Source organism: Chamaea fasciata, unplaced genomic scaffold (genome assembly GCF_029207755.1).
Source record: "Chamaea fasciata isolate MVZ Bird 193981 ecotype frontalis unplaced genomic scaffold, bChaFas1.0.hap1 SCAF_8, whole genome shotgun sequence".
Lineage (NCBI taxonomy): Eukaryota > Metazoa > Chordata > Aves > Passeriformes > Sylviidae > Chamaea > Chamaea fasciata.
The window spans coordinates 38,681,873-38,702,509 of NW_027094093.1; the positions used below are offsets into that span (position 1 = coordinate 38,681,873).

Below are 20,637 nucleotides of genomic sequence, written 5' to 3' on the forward strand. Positions count from 1 at the left end.
CCTCTTACTCACCTGCCGCCAGCGCGCACCCGGCACGGCAGAAAAGGAGGAAAAGGATTTTCGGGCTGTGCTTGCCGTGTCCTGGTCAGCATCTGCCTGGAAGTGCCTCTGCTCCAAGGGACAGATCTCTGCACGTCCCTTGCTCCCTGCCCGGCCCTCCCCGTCCCACCCGCTGCCCAGGGCGATGGCCGGAGGTCCAGCAGCTCGCCTCGGCCGGTTCATTGCCTGTGAACCCCTGCTGCTCACCGCACACCCAGCCGGAGGGTCAGGCGAGGTGGGAAGGGCGCTCTGCCCGCCGAGCATCCCAGCACTTCCATTTTTACACTTTTTCGCCCAGGAAAGCAGGAGAGGGCGCTGCGGGTCTCTGCTGCGCGCCCGCTGCTCTGCAAGGAAGGCGAAAAGCGAGCCCAAGGTTTCTGAAAGTCTTGGGGGGCCTTTCCCTCCGAAAGCTCTGGGGATGCTCACAAAGCGATAGAATCTGAGAGGTTTGGGTTAGAATCTTGGTTTGTGTTAGAAGGGACCTTAAAGCTCCTCTCGTTCCACCCCTCTGCCACGGGCAGGGACACCTTCCCCTGTCCCAAGCTGCTCCCAGCCCTGCCCGGGGTGGCCCTGGCTGCGACACCGTCCTCAGGAGGGACGTGCCACCCCCAGGGCAGCTGCCAGCAGGAACAGACCCGCAGTATAAGTTGGTACAAGCAAAGCTCAGAACTTCCCCAGGCCAAGGAGCAAACAAACAAGTGTGAATGGCACAATGAGGGCTATGTCTGCTGGCACAATGCAGAATTGCCCTGCATTATTTTCACGGTGCCAGTAAATAATTGCCTTTATGTGGAACAAGAAAAGTCAAAGCGATATTCAGTGCTGCTGGGGATGTAAAACTAATCCTTCAAAAGGCACTTATGGCTGCGGGAGGCCACTGTGTAACTCCATCCTCACCTCCTCTCCCTTGCCAGCTGTTCTCAGCTTTCCCAGATGCTTTCTGGGATGACAAGTGCAAAGCTAAGTCCCAGTTCCAGACAAACCTGACTGTAAAACAGTTTAAAAAGATTGCCACTACTGCATGGTGGTTACACAAAGGTCTTTCAAAATGGAGAAGGGTAACATCCAGGCGAGACAAAAATAACGGGTTAAAAGTCACCTTGTTTTGACAAAATAATCTTTAAAATTTTGCCTCAAAACTTAGGATGAAAATCGAGAGGACACCTAAGAGAGTCTGACGTGGTGGCATTGGGACAATAGCTGTTCCTAGTAGTGGCCAGGCTCACCAGCTGCACGCAGGCACGGGCAGGGACCAGCCATGGCCTCAACACGGTTACAAAGGCAGAGAGAAAATAAGAGGATAACCTTAAAATCCAGCGGGTGTGTATTTAGCAAACTGATTATTTATTTTCCTGCGCTATGGATGCCTCTGCCCCTGTCAAAGCCAAGATGTTAAATTTTCACAGTGTATTATAAATCATATACAAAAAGAAGAAAAGCGGTGACCTTGTGTGGTGTGAGGAGACACGTTCCGGGGGAACGAAGTGAGGCCAAGCCCAGAGCCGAGGCTCGCTGCCTTGGGCACTCCCCCCTCAGTTCATAAGTGCATCATGGACTCAAACTCGTCGATCCGCTGCTTGGTGTTTCCTTTACGGATCCTCCGGTAGGAGATTGTGTTGTATCTGGAGTAGCTGTGTCTGGAGATGTCGTTCTTTTTCCCCAGGCCGGGCTGCTGCCCCGCTTTCTCCAGCGGGGAGTTGCAGGCGGGGCTGGCCGGGGGCGATGGCGGCTTGCTGCTGTCCCGCTGCTGCAGGCGGGACGCCTCGCTGTTCTCCTTCTTGATTTCAATCACCTGAACTTCATCCTCCTCCGTGTCCTCCTCCTCCTCCTCCTCCTCCTCCGCCTCCTCCTCCTCGGCCGCGTTCCCTCTGGGGTGGGCGCTGCCCGGCGGGGTCACCTCGCTGCCGTGGCCGGCCGCCGTGGCTGTCCCCCCGGTGCCACCCGGCCCTGCGCGACACGGGGGGACACGGGGCTGAGGGGGGCCCGCCGGGGGGAACCACCAGCCCCTGACCCCAAATTCGCCATCTCCGGGAGGACAAGGGGGGCCTCGAACAGCCAGGCCAGACCCAAACACCGGGACTGGTGGGGACACGCTGGGGAGACTCCCTGCGCCCCTAAAGCCATGGGAAGGGGAAGGGGAAGGGGAAGGGGAAGGGGAAGGGGAAGGGGAAGGGGAAGGGGAAGGGGAAGGGGAAGGGGAAGGGGAAGGGGAAGGGAGCCGTTCTGCCCAGCTGTGCCCCGACGGGACGTGTCCCTCCCGCAGCAGAGGCCACCCCGGCTGCGATGGCCATCTCCCATTTGCCCTGCTTGGCACGTCTCTGCGGTTAATGACGCTTTAGTGTCGCAACAAATGGTCCTATTCAAGGTTTTGCCTGTGGGGTCCAGAGTATTAATTAGGCTAAATTGGTTGGGTACTAAAAAGCTGCCTGCAATTTCGAGATAAAGTGCTGTGGTTGCAGGGCGGGTGCAGGGGGCCCATAAGAGATCCTTTAATAGGTTTTATTGTGGGCTCCTGGAGCAGCACAGCTGGAATATGGATGTCAGCTCTAAGTGGGAAAGCCTTCACCACTATTCACCTCCTCACAGCCTAGGCAGCTGCTATGAAATATTCATTTGCCCATGACAAACGTTCGGATATTCTCCCCTTTGTTAATGGAAGCAGGTTGTGCTTGCAGGGCACGGCCCGTGGCTCGTTTAGAGCCCATTTCAAAGCTCAGGGCAGAGCATCACCAGCAGCTCCCACTCCAGCCACCCTTGTCCCACCGCTGCCAAAGCCAACGGGACAGGAGGAGCCTGTGGTGGGAGATGAGGAGAGGAATAATGCCTGGAGCCCCCCTTGGAGAGCCGTGGCTGTTGTCTAGTAACACGCCACGAAATACCTTTTGGAGAAGTGGCTGCAGTTTGCATAGGGAGGTAAATCCGTTCATTTCTGTAAATACTCAGTACGTTTTTAACTCAGGACCAGGACGGGCAGTGACCACCCCCCCTGCAGCCCCGCTCACCACAGGAGGTGGCTGAGGCTCCAGCCTTGGCTCCTGCTCATTTCCACCATTTTCACCCAGAAAGGAGCAGAGCAAGACCCAGGAGCAGGTGTTTAGGAGAGCAATTTTATGCAGATACTTTGGCATTGGGGGATTCAGCGTTTGGTGAATCAGGAAAAGAGCCCCCGGCAACCTCACGAGGGTCTCCTCTGAGCATGGAGCAGAAGCAGTATCCCCCAGCCTCATGAGGCTGTTGGGGGCCTCCTGGCTGAAAACCCCACAATGCCTGAATACCCCATGGTCAATGAGAGATGTGAAACCTCTGGAAGGAAGATACCAGCTGTGATGTCTAAGGTGCAGCAACTCACAGGTGAGAAATGAGTCACTGCTCTCTGGAATAGAAGGGTCTGACCCAATTAAGAAAATATAATAACCACCTGCATCCACTGTCTCTTTGCTGCGCATCAGGGAAAGCCCAGGTCAGATGGCATTTTGCATTACCTTCCCCTGATCCCTGGCCACTGGTCCCTGTGTCCTGGGTATCCGCTGGTCCCTGCTGTAGTGTCCCAACGCTCTCCTCTCGCTTTTCTTTGGGAAACACAAAGCACAAGACATGGGCTGGTGGAGCAATTAGTGATGGCAGTCAGGTTTTAATGGCTGCAGATCGGCAGATTTTCAGAGCGGATTTGGAACTGCTCATTTCTTTGGTTATGAGCTTTTCATTGCATCCCTCAAATGTGTCCCGGATTCTGAAATACTCCAGATCACTGTTAGAGCTACCACAGATTAGGAATTTTGACTGACACACAGCACATCCCGTTATTCATCAGGCTACAGATAAAACAGAACTTTTCTCTCCCAGCACTTAGGGACAAGCAGCCCCATTCCATACCTTGGCATCGCTTCTCTCCAGCAAAATTCTCAGGAGTGATGTCCTCTGCCAACAAATTTCTATTTTCCTCCAGATTTTCCTTCTCAGGTGAAGTGTCAGGGCTTGTTTCCGCATTTGCGTACGGGACTGTCCCAACGGACTTTGCAATTTCTTCGATGCCGCCGATGACCTGGAGCGGGCCGTCCTCCAGCGGAACGCTCCCGTTGCACGCCGGCATGGTGGCACCTGCGGGGACTTCTTCTGTCATGCTGGTGGCCGTGCCGTGCCCTCCTCCTCCTCCTCCTCCTCCGGGGCCCCGCTCCTGCCCCGGGGTGGGGAGCTGCTCCTCACCCCTTCGCCCCGGGGTCTGGTCCCCTGCGAGTGGCCCTGGCGCGTCTCCTGTGCCGAGCCCGCGGCCGCACCATCCGCTGTGCCCGGGGCTGGCCAGCCCAATCAGCGCCTCCCCTGCGGCCCGGGCTCTGCCCGTTGCATAATTAAATGCACCATTATAATTTACATAAACAAACAATCTGAGGCAAGGAAGCTTTTGTGCTGGCCCGGAGAGCGGGGCTGCGGGCATGTCAGCCCCGCGGGAATAAACAGGAGTTTGTGCTCCGGGCACAATGGCCCTTTGTGTCCCCGCTGGTCACAGGGACGGCCATTGTTCTGAGCCCTAATCCCCGGAGGGTGACCACCTTCCCCAGAGCTGCCACCTAACCCGCTTAACATTCCCCAGCGGGTTTGCACCGGGGAAACTCGCTGTGGATGGAACTTGCGTGGGTGAACCTCGCGTGGATGAACCTCACTGGGGATGATCCTCACTGGGGATGAACCCTGCATGGATGAAACTCACCTGGATGAATCTCACCATGGATGAACCTCGCGTGGATGAACCTTGTGTGCATGAACCTCACCACGGATGAACCTCGGGTGGATAAACTTTTGTGGACGAACTTTGTGTGGATGAACCTCAGGTGGATGAACCTTTCCCGTGGATGAACCTCACCATGGATGAACCTCACCATGGATGAACCTCACCGTGGATGAGCTTGTGTGGACGAACTTTGTGTGGATGAACCTCACCATGGATGAACCTCACCATGGATGAACTTGTGTGGACGAACTTTGTGTGGATGAACCTCACCATGGATGAACCTCGCCATGGATGAACCTCACATGGGTGAACCTCACAATGCCCTGGGGCACAATGGGCACAGTTTGCCCTCTGGGGAGCAGCCCCAGCAGTGGGATGGGCACAGGCCCCACATACGGCACGGGGTCACACTGTCCACCCACATCTGGCCACACTCCCTGGACAGCCAGCACTGCTCAGAGGGGCCACGGCTGCCCCTGGAACCCTGGAGGTGTCCCAGGCCAGGTTGGGTGGGGCTTGGACACCCTGGGATAGTGGGAGGTGTCCCTGCCCATGGCAGGGGTGGAACAGGGAGAGCTTTAAGGTCCCTTCCAACCCAAGACATTCCATGATTCTCTCAGTAACTCTCAGGCAGACCTCAGGCTGGCAGGATTGAGAGTGGGGCGTTTTGCAGAGGGAAGCTGGAGAATCACCCGAGCAGCACTGGGGCATTTCTGACCGCAACTGAACTCGTCTCAACCCCGGTGCCCAAAGCCAGGTTTACATAACAGTGTAATCTCCTGCTGTGAATGACATTCTGTGTTTGCACAATACAACATTTCTGGTATCTTTGGGCTTTAGGGTTTGGAAATCCTCTTGTCGAGTTCAGCCCCCGATTAGAAATGGACCCAAAGACTTTGCACTGCTTCTATTCATGTCCTGAGTTTGTGCCTTTAAATCAACGAGTTTTCATTATTGTTTTAAAATGAGTTTGGTGTGATTGATTTGTAAAATCCATCCTTTGCTGGAAAACTTTGCCCAAGAAAAGTGAATGGTAAGGTTTGAACTTGAGCTGACAATGCACAGGGTTTGGTGCTCTCAGGAGGAGAGGCTGAGTACCAGCAGGGTCTGGTGACTGGAGAGGAGAGGGTTTCCTTCTGTTATCACAGAACCACAGAACCATTTTGGCTGCCCCAGCACCCCCGCAGGACTGCAGAAAGAAAAGGCAGCTGTGGGTTCTTCCCACCACAGGCAGCTGTTGGTGAACAGCCGGGCAAAACCACCTCTCAGGGGCAGGGAAACATCCCTCCCGCACAAACCCCATGGGGTTGATTTCTGCCTCTTCGAGCTTTCCAAAATGAAAAAGCTTTATTCTGTCCAGTCTGCAGCTGGATGTGACACCTCTAACAGCAGCTGGTCCCTGCCAGGAGCACCGGGCTCACTCCCGTATCTGCCTGAGGATAAAGAGTGAATCCCCTTTGCCCTGAGGGGCTGGCAGGCCAGACTCAGCTGCCCCCGATAGCCCCGTGTGTGATCTTCTCAGAGCCCTGAGAGCGGGGTATGACCAGCGGCTGCCGCGGGGAGCACGGCCCCGGCGGCTGGGAAAGGAAGGGCTGGGTGTGGCTGCGGGAACCCGCCCGGCAGAGCGGCAGGAGGGACCAGCACCCCTGGTGTGGGGCAGGATGGGACCCGAGGGGCAGCACCGGCACCCCTGGTGTGGGGCAGGATGGGACCCGAGGGGCAGCGCCGGCACCCCTGGTGTGGGGCAGGATGGGACCCGAGGGGCAGGACCTGGTGGAAGGGTCAGGGCAGTGGGCAACACTCAGCCAGGCAGTCAAGTCCCCTTAGAAAGTTCATCAAATTAATTGAAATGTTCAGATTAAAATCCAGTTGCATTCAGCGAGGACCAGCTGCACTTTCCTCTGCAGTAAACTTGTGTTACCCCTCAGCCCCTGGGGGACAAGCAGAGAAAAGGTTCCATTGGCTGTTGGGAGCTCTCCAATCCCTCCAACACCCCCGTGACCAGTGAGGACACCTCTGCTGCCCGTGGCCCAGAGCACATGGAGCCAAACGCCAGCCCCTGGTGTCACTGTGCCATGCTGCCTGTACACCCACCCTCCTCCTGCCCCACTCCCGGGAGGCAGAGCAGGATCCACCCAAAGTGCTCTCTGCAAGGAGAAATGCCATTTTAAAAAAGCTGTAGCAGTTGTTTTCTTTCTGAGCACTTCGGCTGGGCTGTGAGCTCCTTCCTCCCCCACAGGCTGGGGCCCAGCAGAGCTCGGTGCTTGTCACCCACATCCTGTTTGTGATCGTGGCTGAGAACGTGTCATGCTGTCATCTCACAGCACCCAAGGCGTGCTCTCACCCTCTGGGAGGGCATCACTTGTTCACTCTGTCTGGAGTCTGTGGGTGTTCAGGCTCCTCCAGCCTTTCCACACTCACAGGAAGTGCCTGCATCCCAAACTGTGGCAAATTAACCTTTCCTACCAGAAGGAATCACACCTTTGGACTGTAAAGCTGCAGTAATTTAGGGTCCATTTCTCAGTGCCGGAGCTGTCCGTTCCCTTTGGGCACTACAACAACTCTCACCAGATTTTTCTGGTTTTTCTGCCCCTCGTTGCTTTTGGACACCCCAACGTCTGCCTTTAACTCAAAATTTTGGTCAAATAGAACCAATCTCCGACTTATTTTCTCCTTTCAGCTGCTGCAACTGGCAATGAAAAGCAGAAGTCTATTTTGAGACAGCAAATCATGGGCAAAAATGTTGGTGTCTAGTGACAAGCTCCAGAGCCCAGAGCAGCACCTGAAATGCCCCAGCCTGGCCTGGGGATGGGCTTCAACTCCACGTGGGTGTTGGAGCAGAACCTCCTCCAGCACAGGGCTGGGGCTGGACCCACAGCAGAGGGGCTCCCGGGCTGGACTGCAGGCACTCGGTGCAGCAGCATGGACAGGCCATCACCTCCATGTACCAACCCTGTGAGGTCCACTCATGACTGTTCTCCTGCTCCCCTGACTGTCCTCCAGCTCCCCTGATCATCCTCCAGCTCACCTGATTGTCCTTCATCTTCCCTGAACATCCTCAGCTCCCCTGATTGTCCTCTAGCTTCCCTGACTGTCCTTCATCTTCCCTGATCATCCTCCAGCTCACCTGATCATCCTTCATCTTCCCTGAACATCCTCAGCTCCCCTGATTGTCCTCTAGCTTCCCTGACTGTCCTTCATCTTCCCTGATCATCCTCAGCTCCCCTGATCATCCTCAGTTCCCAATTGTCCTCCAGCTCCTCTGATCATCCTCAGCTTCCCTGATCATCCTCAGCTCCCCTGATCATCCTCAGTTCCTGATTGTCCTCCAGCTCCTCTGATCATCCTCAGCTCCCCTGATCATCCTCAGTTCCCCTGACTGTCCTCCAGCTCTCCTGATCATCCTCAGCTCCCCTGATCATCCTCCAGCTCCTCTGACCATCCTCAGCTCCCCTGACTTCTCTCCAGGTCCCCTGAGTGCCCTCCAGCTTTCCCAGAGACGTGCTGTATTTCCAGCTACTTAATCCTTTCCACAGAAACGACAGGGGCCAGCACTGACTCTTCTGTCTTAGGAATGCTCCTGAATTGGAGAAGTTTTGGGAACAGATTGTTTCTGTTTGGAGCTCATCTCGGAGGGAAGCTGTTGGATTTAGCCTGTGGTCTGTGAGAAGCCCGGAGAAGTCTGGCACAGCAGTACCCGAGGGCACAACTGCACAGGCTGCCCGGGCAACAGGAGAATGAGTCACACAGGGTCTTTGAATTATATTTAAAATGCTTCCAGTTGTATTTGAAAAACATTATTAGGCCGCTCAGGCTGAACAAACAGCCTGTTTCTATTCACTGAGAGGAAGAGAAAAATCTCTCTTCTTCTTCTTCACATCTGTGCCCATGGTTGTTAAACCCCACTTCACACATGCTCTCGTGTGATCCTTACTGCCTGAAGCCTGTGCTCCTGGAGAAATGTGAGCAGGTGTGGAGTGCTGGGAGCAGTGGGAACACGGGACTGAGGGGCAGCTCCCGCCTGGTGGACAGGGTCCCCAGCACAGCACTGCAGGGGTGTCCCTGAATGTCACCAACCTGCCAGGGCAGAGCAATCCCGCTCAGCCCTGCAGGACAACCCTCTGCCTTTCTTCTCCCTTGCCTCAGAGAGGTCAGAGCTGCTCTGGGCAGTGCCACAGACACTGGCTGTGCATGCTCAGGAGGGTCCTTCCTACTCCAAGTCCCCTGGAATGGGACAGCTTGGCAAGACGTGGAATATCAGCACCTGGCAGAGACCGCAGCTGGTCAGATCAAACCAGTCCTGGGTTATCAGTTTGTAAAACTGCTGCCAGGATGCAAACCTGCCATTCCACAACACCCCTGCCCAGGGTCTCTGCCACAAGCTGCAGGCTCTGTCCTCTTCCCAACGGGACTCTGCAACTGGTTTTAGTAGAAGCACTCATTTATTAAAGACCTTTGGAAGACACAGACTCCGGTAACAGGAAATAAATAGCTATCAATTTTGCATTCAATTAAAAACTGTTATTAACAGTAAAGTTCGCTGAGGAAGTTCTGCAAAGGTTCTTCACATTTTGAAGTCACTCGTTTTTCACGTTAATGAAGAGGTCCTCAGCGTGCTCTGATTAAAAATGAAAATGATTAAAGCCCCAGAGCTGTGTGAGTCTCATCAGTGCTGCTGTCTGGGGGAGTGCCCTGCGGTGCCACCACGCTGCACCCACGGTGTGCAGAGCCCAGGTGACACGTGTGACATCAGACCCGACTTTCTTCCTCTTCTACTGCCCGGTGGAAGCCTGGAATGAATCTCAAAAGGTGCTTCCGAACGCTGGCTCTCCTGCTCTTCCGTGGGAGGGTGCCGAAGCTGCTGGAGTAGGCGCTGCTCTCCCAGAGCGGGGACATGGAGCCGCTGCTGGCCAGGCTGATGCTGCGGTGCCTGCGCAGGGAGCTCCTGGCCGCGGCGCCCTCCCCGTCCCTGGGGAACACGCAATCATCATCCACGCTGGACTGGCGGCTCAGGCTCTCCGCGGCCGAGTCCTCGAAGGCGCCGCCCTGGTAGAAGCTGTCCTCGCTGCCCAGGGTCATGGAGCTGAGCCGGCTGCGGGAGCTGCTCTCGCTGGAGAACCGCGGCTTGGCTGGCCTGAAGGGTCCTGGTGAAGTGCGGCCACCGCCCGGGCTGGGCTCCTCCAGCTCCGGCGTGCCCAGCACAGCGTTGTCGTTCACCTCCCCTGGAAGCAGGCGGCAGAGAACAGCGCTGGTCAGCACTGCCCGTGGCAGGGAGCAGGACGCCTGTGCCGAGGCAGCGTCATGCCCACCCAGAGCCTCTTGGCACAGGGAGCGGCCCCTGCCCACACGGGTTGGCAGGTGCCCCCCGGGCGGCCCATAAAAGTCCCAACCCAGCCTCTTCCCCGGGAAGACCAAAATAAGGATGGAAAAAAATTCACCACCCGCATAAACTCGGATCCCAGGGGTGATGCACAGAGCCCTGGGTGTGCACCGGTCAAGCAGCAGCCAGGTTCATTACCCTCGGGACAAAGGCGTCCCCAGGCCCAGCCCCTCGCCTTCATTAGGAAGGGAAAGGAAGCGGGAGGCAGTGAGGTTGCAGCAGCGCTGTTTCCGGGCCGGGGGGGCCCACACGTACCGTGCAGCAGCCGCCGCTCCCGGGCCAGCAGCGCCCGCAGCTCTCCCCACCGCTGGTGCAGCTCCTGCTGTGGGGACAGGGAAGGGCTCCGTCACTCCGTGGAAACACAGAGCACTTGTAAAGAAAGCGGCCTGTGAAAGTGCAGGTCACCCACAGGAAACACTCGTGTGTCCCACCTTCACTCAGACAATTTTCCCAGAGTTTAGCAACTTTCTTCCAGAAAACACAAGCCCACTCATGCTTGAGGGTGCTCTGGCCTAAGCACTGGGCACATCCAATTTGGGAAAGGAGCAGGCTGAAACCTGGAGAGCCTGCAGCCTGGAGAGCCTGCAGCCTGGAGAGCCTGCAGCCTGGAGAGGATGCAGCCTGGAGAGCATGCACCCCGCAGGGCATGCAGCCTGGAGAGCATGCAGCCTGGAGAGGATGCAGCCTGGAGAGGATGCAGCCTGGAGAGCATGCACCCCACAGGGCATGCAGCCTGGAGAGGTTGCAGCCTGGAGAGGATGCAGGCAGGAGAGCCTGCAGCCTAGAGAGCATGCACCCTGCAGGGCATGCAGCCTGGAGAGCACAGACCCCACCTTCACCTGGCTGTGGCAATGCCAGCACTCTCCCGCAGCCCTGCCCAGCTCTGCGCTACCCACCAGGACCAGCACCCCACTCCTCCTCCCTGGGTGTGGGACTGGCACTGCCACCATCCCTGCCTGCGCTGGGGACACACCACCTGCACACCCTGACAGCCCCCAGGGCCACGAGCCCTCCAACACCCAGCGTTTCCTTCCCTCTGCTGCGGGTCAGCTCTTGGGGCAAAATGAACCACTGCAGAGCTGATTCAAAGTACCAAACGGGTGAGGCTGTGTCTGGGGACAGCCGCAGGAGGCACCTCCCCACCACTCCAATGAACTCTGTGCAGCTGGACACTCCTACACACAAGTGACCGGCCTGAGCTCACCTGGGCAGTCCTGGGACTGTGACAGCATTTCTTCTGTAGTCCAGGTTTCAAAAAAATTGTATCAGAGGGATGAGGGCTGGAATGGCTGGGGGTGCTGGCAGCAGGGAACCCACGGGTGTCAGCCCTTGCCAGGACCCCGTGTCCCGTGGACACCCTCCTGCCCCATCAGCAGTGAACCCACAGCAGCCACCTCCATTTGACAGCGGAACAACTAATTAATCATATTACCTTGAGAGCCTGCAGTTTGGTCTCCAGCTCCATTTTCCTCAGGAACAAGGCCCCATTGACGGTCTCTAACCTGTGGGAACAGGTGATGCTGGCCCTGGAGCAGAGGCTCTCTCCAGCCCAGCCCTCGGGATTTCTGCCTCTCGGGCAGTGCAGGGCTGTGGGGCTGCGTGACCCTGCCCTCAGTGGGAGAGGACATCAGGCCAAAGCCCATCTGGAGGAGAGACCCCCACCTCAAATAGTTCCCTGAAGACTTTATCAAGTCCACTATCTGCTTGTGACCAAACCCCTCGATGTTCACACCGTTGATGCTGGAGAGGATGTCACCTGTCAGAGGGACACAGAGTGAGCTTCAGCAGCCTGTGCACAGCTTCCACCTGCTCCACTGGAACAGCAACAGGCACAAAGGAGGGTCAGGTCCCCCAGGACAGGAAAACCCATGGATAGTTACCAGTCTGGAGGCCGGAGAGATGGGCAGCGCTTTCCTCTTGGATTCTGCAGACACATGTGCACACCTCCAGGGAAAAATCATTTTGGGGTGGAAACCTAACAGTCTGTTGACACCAAAGGGACAGAGTCACCAATCCTGGAGCCATGAAAGCCATATAAAATTCAGTACTTTTTTTCCATGAGAAGGCTGTGATGAGCAGAGTACATTACATGCATGTGAGATCAAAATGCTATAACACAACAATTAAAAATGCATTTGTACAGCAGAAAACAATAGACACCTGACAGGTGCCTGTCCGCTGGGTTTGGGAAAAAAAAAAAAAAAGAAAAAAAAAACCCACTAGTTTTAAAGCAAGCTGATTATTCAGTATTAAAAACCTCTGAATTAAAAAAAAATAGTTAATTAGTTGAAGTTAAAAATTAACTTCAACCAAGAATGTGTCAGCATGGGTGGGAATGGCATTCTGGAAAGCTGTCTCATGTTCCCAGGGGACCATGGCAGGATGGGGCTGGGGCTTTTCAAGGGATTGACTCCTATTCAGTGGGAATGCACTGTGGAGTCAGCTGCTGCTACCAGACAGCTCAGTTTGCATGGGAACTGAAAAGACAGAAGATTTCAACTTAGATTTGCTCTTCTGGCCTCTGAAACTCGTCACCCACACACATCCCCACACTCCTCAAAATGCTTTTTATTCTTGACTTACACATTTAACTAAACATTAAGTAACTCCAATTACTCTAAATCCCTCCTGTGGTTATGGGTGCTGACATGAATTCAGGAAAATGCAAAACCCGGTGCCGCAGCCTGTCCGGATCCTGCGACAGCAGGAAACATTTTCTGGTGACATGCAAATACCAGATCTGTTTCCTGGAAACCTGCGACTGCCACTTCTAACCCGGAGAGAGCTCACATTGGATTCCCAAATTTCTCATTGTGGAACAAAGGGATGGGGATGTTCAGAGCTCATCTGGCCAAATCCCCCCAGGGCAGCGATTCCAGCCTTTGGACTAGCAGTAAAATTCGTGCTTAAACCAAGAGTGACAGTGAAGCATGGGCTCCCTGCGGACGTAGACCTAAAGTTTCACATCATCTAATTCTGCTTTGCCTAAATTTCTCTCACAGCGATGGAACTGCAGCTCCTAAACATCCTCAGTAGCTGACAGATGCTGCCTTTCTGCAGCCCGGACTTTCTGTGAAGTGCTCACGCTGAATGTATGTTCAGGAAGAAAACGTGCCAAAGACAATTATTTTTAATCAGAATGCCACATATAATGAAAATCTGCCCTGACAATTTACACAAAAGCCCAGTAATTGACTCAATTATTCTCCCTTCTGAAAGCTCTCCTCTGTTCACGGGCTGAGAGCTGACCCGCTCATTAGTCAGAGACCCAAACTGGGCAAAGTTAAGCTTTTCCTAATACACCAATTTCACAGAAAATACTTTTTCCCTTTGTGTGCAGAGAGAGGAAAGCACTTTGAAAGTGCCCTGCTGCTGGCAGGCTGATCCCTCTGCTCCCAAACTACATCCCTTTATTCCCGGGATCATTTTTTAACTACAGCCAGGATTTTAGCAGAGCTGCTGATTAGGAGTTACCTTTCTCACAAAAGCCCACAAATATAAAATCTCCCACTAGCAGTGCTCCTGGTAGCATTCTGGTTCTCCTGCTTGACGACTTACTGACTTCTACACCAAACAGAATCCCTTCCTACATGCTTTAGCTCCTGCCCCAAAAGTCATGCTAGCAGGTATTTATGGAAAAATATACCACTATTGTACATCTTCTTCAACAGTGCATGTCTCTCTGTGCATATTAAAGGGGGTAGCAAAAAGCCTGTGTCAGGTAATTTTTAAGAGTTTTTTTGATTGCTGTCATTTGAAAATATTCTCTCATAAAATTCTCCCAAAAATATTCACCTATGGAGGTGAGAAGGCACTGTCATTTGGATTTGGATGGGATTTCTCCTACATTCAACACTCTGACTTGTGAGAAGGCCAGAAATTCTCATCTGTGACCTTCGCTGTGAAAAAATCCTCGGAGGAACATCCCTGTCTTGTATGAGTGCTGTGAGCTCTTCAAATCTCACAGGCTCTGGCAGACACCTCCCTCTGCTCTGAACCGCCTTAACTTGATTTTAAGGATATGACACTTCAGACTCTGCATCACGTTTTGTTTTTAATGAATCAACTTGTCATTTAAGTCTTACCTGGATTTCAAACCCAAACGTCTCTCTATCTTCTTTCAATATAGCAACGAAGTTCCTGCAGGAGGAGCACACAGAAATCCCTGTGAGTGTGGGCTGCTGCTCTTTGTGGGCCTGCATTTCCACCCAAAACTGTCGTGTGTCCCCTGTGCTCCTCCCTGAGCCTGCAGGGTGTCACCACGCCATGGGATGTCACCACGCCATGGGGTGTCACCACGCCATGGGGTGTCACCATGTCAGGCTAGGGGTGTAACCATGCCTTGGAGTGTCACCATGCCATAGGATGTCACCATGCCATGGGGTGTCACCATGCTGTCCCCCACCGTGGTGCTGCCTCTTCCCTTGCAGAAGCCAGAGGCCACCATTGCACCCGCACGTCCCAGGTGCTGGGTACCACTCCCTGCCTCAGACCCCGATCCCACTTGGGCTGGCACAATTCCCAGGACACACATCTCATGCAGAATAAAGCAGGAACAGTGACTCTGGGATCCCAGAATCCCAGAATCCCAGAATCCCAGAATCATACCTCTGTGGCTTGGAGGAGTCACCCGAGGAGCTGGATCTGGCTAAGGCGAGCTGTGACCATAAACAGGAGAGGAAAGGTGTCAGGAGGTTTGTGGCTCTTAGAGGCACAGGGATAAAACCAGCAGTTTAGAGAAGAGCTAAAAACATCTGGTGGCATCCCACCAGCACCTCGCACCAACGCGGCCTCTGCCTTGGTCTACAGAGAGCTCGAACTTTCCCACCAGGAGGAAAAGCATCTGGAGGTCAATTCCTCCTGTCAGATGCTGGTGGTGAGCACAGAGCAGAAATCACACAGCACCCCACAGCCAGGCACAGGCATCCAGGAGCCCTGCCTCATGCTGGGGACACCTGTGCCTGCAGAGCTCTCTGGGAAGGGCCAGCTCAGTGTCAAGCGTGGATTCCTCCCATAAAAGTGAACCATGAATAAGGAATTGCATTATCGGTGAGATGCTTGCAGTCAATGCAGCTGGTGTCTGGGGCTGAAGCAGGATAAAACGGTGCCGCAGCGACTTCACGGGCGTGCATTCACTTGTGGAGGGACGAGGGGAGGAGAGAGAGGCCGTGTTTAATCCCCCTGGGAGGAGAGCAGAGCGCTGAGAGCCCGGCCACACCTGGGCCAGGGCCCCCTGCTCTGGGGACAGCGTGACCTTGACGCTGCTGTAACTCGGCTTTACGGGGCACAGCCACATCACGGGTGCCACCGTCACCCCCAGCCTGGCCCCGCCACCGCCGCTGCCACAGCGAGGGCGGCTCCGCACGCCGAGGGCTCCGGCACGGCCACAGCAGCTGGGGACACCCGGCAGCAGCGCCCACAGCTGGCTCTGCCTTCCCTTACCCCCTAACACATGGACCAAAGAAGGTGAAGCGCCCTTCTGCAGCCGAGCAAAGCAAAGCCTGAAGCACACGGACATTGCAGGCGGGTTTTCTGGCTATACTCTCAGATTGTCACGTCCCACAGACACTTTCTGTTCAGGCTCCTTCACGTCAGACAAATAGCCCAGAGCTGGAACTGCTCAGCCGACGATTTACGGCCACAGCAGCACAGCTCTGTGGGAATCCCGTGGCGATTTTGCTGCCCTGTACTGCTCTGGGGAAGAGGCCCGGTGACAGACACAGCCCCAGCAGCCCCAGCTCCACAGAAACATGCCAAACCCACATGGAAGTGGTGTCATTTCTGTCAGCGCTGCAGGCAGAGGGCGGCCAGGCCACCTGACGGAGGTAAATGCACATCTGGAGGGGCACCCAGACAGCACACACCCTTCCTGGCTCCCGGCACGGCTGGGGATGGAGAGGAGCTCGGCCGGGGCCGGATCTCAGCCGCCACCGCCCTCACACCACCCCTGGCAGAGCTTCCCACCCTGCCAGCGCCGCCGAAATTCCGCCGCCATGCCCAAAACCAGCCCGGCCAAGGTCTCCCGGCGCTCTCCCTTCCAGCACGCACTCCGGGAGCACGGGGAGCCCCGGCTCGGCCCCGGAGCCGTGCGCGGCCCCTGCCCGGCCCGTACCTGCCTGCGCCCTCGGGGCAGCGTCCCCACCGTGCCCGCCAGGTGCAGCATCCTCCCGCCGTCCGTGGGCAGCGCCGGCTCGCCGCCCGCGGGGCCGCTGCCCGGGCCGTGCTGCAGGAGCCGCCGCAGGGCCATGGCCGGGGCTCGGGGGTCGGCCGGGGCTCAGGGGGAGCCCCGCGGTGCCATGGCCGGGCCGGGGCTCGGGGGTCGGGCCGGGGCTCGGGGCGAGCCCCGCCGTGCCACGGCCCGGGGCTGCCACGCTCCGCAAGGGCGAGGGCGGAAGGGCCGCCACGTGATCTGTGGTTTAGGTGCGAGTTACACAAATCCCTCCTAGCAGAGCCCCGGGCTCTCGGCGCGCCCTGTGCTCACACGGGAGTTAAGAATCGGCCTTGGCAGTTACAGAAATCTGCTTAATTTTTCCGTTCCCGCACACAGTTCTCACCAGCAGCTGCTGCTCCGCCAGGATTTGTCCTTACAGCCCTGCCTGCCTCGGGCACCCACCTGACCTCGACCTGTTCATACTCTGACTTGCTCGGCATCCCTGGCATCCCTCAAGTCACCTTTTGGCAGAGATGGGGAAATAACCCTGCCTTTGGCTGATGGTGCCAGGGCAGGACCTCCAGCTGCAGAGAGGGAAACAAGAGCGGAAGGCCAAGAGCAGAAGCTGGAAGGGTGGCGGAGCAGGCAGGACAATGCCCTCAGCACAGCACTGGGGCCTCAGTGGGGACCAAGGACGTCCCTGGCACAGCAGGGCTGGGGACACACTGCAAAGTCTGTGCAGAGTCTCCAGGACAGGGCACAAGGGGCTGCTGTGGCAGAGCTGGGGCAGGCCGGGGAGAGCCCTGGCCAGGTGTCACCCCTGCACCTTGCCTGGATGGCCAGAGCTCAAGGAAGATTCAGGACTCTGGGAACTTTTGACTGGGTTGGGTTTTTTTCTCTCCAGTTATTACCTGACCTGTTGTTACTTCAGCGTGGCTTTGAACAGCCTTCAGATTCCCTGCTCCTGGATGTGGTGGGGCAGCACAGGAAGCAGCCCTGGGCCTGGGGGGTCATTGGGGTGGGTGCCTGTCCCTGCTGCCCCTCAGTCACAGGCCAGCAGTGCAGGAGGACGGGCGAGCAGGGGGCCAGCCCTGGGCAGAGCAGTCTGCCAGCCCTGGCAGCCCTCCAGCCCAGCCCTAAACACCCACGGAGCTGGGCCATCCTGGCCCCAGCCCTGCAGCCATGGCTGGAGCTCTGTGTCCCAGTAGCTGGCACTGCTGGCTGTCAGTGACCTGCAGCAGCTGCTGCCACAGGCTGGACATCCCAGCAGATCCTTCTGAAACACACTGGGGCAGTTTTTGTTGAGACCTCTGGACAAATACCAGGGACAGTAACTGAACAGAACAGCCAGACTTGGACACAGTTAATCCTGACTGGGATGTGAACCTGCAAGGGGAAAACGCAGGGCCCCTGCCATCAAAAGAAAGAAGTAGTAAAAGCACACAAGTTACAGTCATTTTTCTGAGTGGAGACCTTTTATGCACCTGGGACTGCCAGCTCTGGGAGGAAAGGCTGGCGGGGGCACAGGCAGGAGAGGGGGCAGCCAGGACTGTGGGTTCTGTCTGCCAGCTGTGTGGAAGTTCAGTGCAGACTGGCACATGCTGTCACCACAGAACAAGGCAGAGCTGCTCTGCACGCCTTCGCTAAGGGCCCTGCCTCTGCCAGCTGCAGCAGAGGAGCTGCAGGGATCAGTGCCCATGGAGGAGCTGCAGGGATGGGTGTCCATGGAGGAGACACAAGGATGGGTGTCCATGGAGGAGACACAAGGATGGGTGTCCATGGAGGAGGCACAAGGATGGGTGTCCATGGAGGAGACACAAGGATGGGTGTCCATGGAGGACACACAAGGATGGGTGTCCATGGAGGACACACAAGGATGGGTGTCCATGGAGGACAGACAAGGATGGGTGTCCATGGAGGACACACAAGGATGGGTGTCCATGGAGGAGGCACAAAGATGGGTGTCCATGGAGGAGGTGCCCAACATTTGCTGGTGCAGATGAGCTCTTACTGCCAGGGAAAGGCTGGCATGGAGTTTCCCCCACTGCAGGGGATCCCCTCATTGCCCCGGGTGGCTGAAGTGTCAGTACATCCCATCCTAAACGTTCATCCCTCAAAAACCCGGCATCTCGCGACAGAGAAACAGCCTGTCGGGAATCATCAGGTGCTCCCAGCTGGTGTGTGGCTGGTGTGTGACGAGTGCCTGCGGTCCCTGTGCCTCTCCTGGTGGACAGACAGCGACAGGGAAGTGCTGCACACCGCAGCAACACCATGACAACGGATTTAGATCTCTGTCCTTCACCTCCGACCTCCCTGGGGAAACCCCTCCGGGTTAAGGGCAAGAAAAGAGGTGTTTAAAAAGCCCAGCAGGAGAGGAGGATAGGCCTCGCCCTTTTCCTGAGAAAACTATCTGCGCCCCTGGGTGTCATCGGCTCGCTTGTCAAAGCACTCGGAGCAACGCGGGGAGCGGGTGACTAAACCTCTTCCCCTTTTCCTGCTCACCGTCACCCGCTGGGTGCTCGAAAACAAAGCGCGTTTCGGTTCCTCCGGCAGCCCCTTCTGACGTTCGTGAAACCCGGTGACTCATCCGCAAACAAGCGCAGAAATAAACGGCGCCTCTCGTCAGAGAGCGCCAGGCGGCAGCGGGGTTCGAGCTGCCCCGGCAGCCCCGGCACCCTCCGCTGCCCTGCGGCTCTCACCGGCCGCGCACCCCTCACCTTCGGCAGGCACCCTACACCCCGACAGGAATCCTACACCCCGACAGGGATCCTACACCCCGACAGGGATCCTACACCCCGACAGGGATCCTACACCCCTGACAGGGATCCTACACCCCGACAGGGATCCTACACCCCGACAGGGATCCTACACCCCGACAGGGATCCTGCACCCCGACAGGGATCCTACACCCCGACAGGGATCCTGCACCCCGACAGGGATCCTACACCCCGACAGGCACCCTACACCCCGACAGGCACCCTACACCCCGACAGGGATCCTACACCCCAACAGGGATCCTGCACCCCGACAGGGATCCTGCACCCCGACAGGGATCCTGCACCCCGACAGGGATCCTACACCCCGACAGGCACCCTACACCCCGACAGGCACCTTACACCCCGACAGGGATCCTACACCCCAACAGGGATCCTGCACCCCGACAGGGATCCTGCACCCCGACAGGGATCCTACACCCCGACAGGCACCCTACACCCCGACAGGCACCCTACACCCTGACAGGGATCCTGCACCCCGACAGGGATCCTACACCCCGACAGGCATCCCTCACCCTCGGCAGACACCCCACACCACAGCGGGCACCCCGCACACTGGACCCATCCCTCCCAGGCTGCCTGCTCACCCCCAGTAGGGCTCAGAGCTGCTCAGAGCAGGGCCGGAGGTAGAGCTCAGCCCGGCAGTGGTCACACATGTCCGGGGAGCTCACACGTGTCCAGGGAGCTCACACATGTCCAGAGAGCTCACATGTGTCCGGAGAGCTCACATGTGTCCAGGGAGCTCACACATGTTTGGGGAGCTCACACATCTTTGGGGAGCTCACACATGTTCAGGAGCTCACATGTGTCCAGGGAGCTCACACATGTCCAGAGAGCTCACATGTGTCTGGGAAGCTCACACATGTTTGGGGAGCTCACGCATGTTTGGGGAGCTCACACATGTCTGGGGAGCTCACACACATCCGGGGAGCTCACACATGTCCAGGAACTCACACGGATGCCCTGCCCCAGCCTCGGCCCGCGCACGGCGCTGGTTCTGTGCCAGGGCCGCAGTGATGGCAGTGATGTGTCACTGCTGCAGTGATGTGTCAGGGCTGCAGTGATGTGTCAGGGCTGCAGTGATGTGCCAGGGCTGCAGTGATGTGCCAGGGCTGCAGTGATGTGTCAGGGCTGCAGTGATGTGTCAGGCCTGCAGTGATGTGTCAGGCCTGCAGTGAGGTGTCAAGGCTGCAGTGATGTGTCACTGCTGCAGTGATGTGTCAGGCCTGCAGTGATGTGCCAGGACTGCAGTGGTGTGTCAGGGCTGCAGTGATGTGTCAGGGCTGCAGTGATGTGTCAGGGCTGCAGTGACGTGTCAGGGCTGCAGTGATGTGTCAGGGCTGCAGTGATGTGTCAGGGCTGCAGTGATGTGTCAAGGCTGCAGTGGTGTGTCAGGCCTGCAGTGATGTGTCAGGGCTGCAGTGATGTGTCAGGGCTGCAGTGACGTGTCAGGGCTGCAGTGACGTGTCAGGGCTGCAGTGATGTGTCAGGGCTGCAGTGATGTGTCAGGCCTGCAGTGATGTGTCAAGGCTGCAGTGATGTGTCAGGCCTGCAGTGATGTGTCAGG

The 20,637-nt window shown here is 56.7% G+C and overlaps 2 protein-coding genes across 2 annotated transcripts; both read right to left on the reverse strand.

Moving 5' to 3' along the window:
- Positions 1–1,139: 1,139 nt before the first annotated feature.
- ERMN (ermin) lies at positions 1,140–4,335 on the reverse strand. The gene is made up of 3 exons (XM_066190498.1): positions 3,913–4,335; positions 3,522–3,608; positions 1,140–1,986 (listed from the first exon to the last, which is right to left on the reverse strand). Exons 1-3 carry the CDS (start codon positions 4,157–4,159, stop codon positions 1,577–1,579), a joined length of 744 nt encoding a protein of 247 aa, XP_066046595.1. The 5' UTR covers positions 4,160–4,335; the 3' UTR covers positions 1,140–1,576.
- Positions 4,336–9,188: 4,853 nt separating this feature from the next.
- CYTIP (cytohesin 1 interacting protein) lies at positions 9,189–16,515 on the reverse strand. The gene is made up of 8 exons (XM_066190499.1): positions 16,258–16,515; positions 14,754–14,803; positions 14,231–14,285; positions 12,026–12,128; positions 11,808–11,901; positions 11,578–11,647; positions 10,401–10,467; positions 9,189–9,987 (listed from the first exon to the last, which is right to left on the reverse strand). Exons 1-8 carry the CDS (start codon positions 16,390–16,392, stop codon positions 9,515–9,517), a joined length of 1,047 nt encoding a protein of 348 aa, XP_066046596.1. The 5' UTR covers positions 16,393–16,515; the 3' UTR covers positions 9,189–9,514.
- Positions 16,516–20,637: the final 4,122 nt, after the last annotated feature.

Coding starts and splice junctions, on each gene's coding strand:
- ERMN (XM_066190498.1), bottom strand. CDS start 4,159: ATGACAGAAGAAGTCCCCGCAGGTGCCACCATGCCGGCGTGCAACGGG. Junction 3,609..3,912: donor TGGAGAGAAGCGATGCCAAG/GTATGGAATGGG, acceptor TGTTTCCCAAAG/AAAAGCGAGAGGAGAGCGTT. Junction 1,987..3,521: donor TGGCCAGGGATCAGGGGAAG/GTAATGCAAAAT, acceptor CGTGTCGCGCAG/GGCCGGGTGGCACCGGGGGG.
- CYTIP (XM_066190499.1), bottom strand. CDS start 16,392: ATGGCCCTGCGGCGGCTCCTGCAGCACGGCCCGGGCAGCGGCCCCGCG. Junction 12,129..14,230: donor CGTTTGGGTTTGAAATCCAG/GTAAGACTTAAA, acceptor TGGTGTCAACAG/ACTGTTAGGTTTCCACCCCA. Junction 11,648..11,807: donor TCTTCAGGGAACTATTTGAG/GTGGGGGTCTCT, acceptor CTGTTCCCACAG/GTTAGAGACCGTCAATGGGG.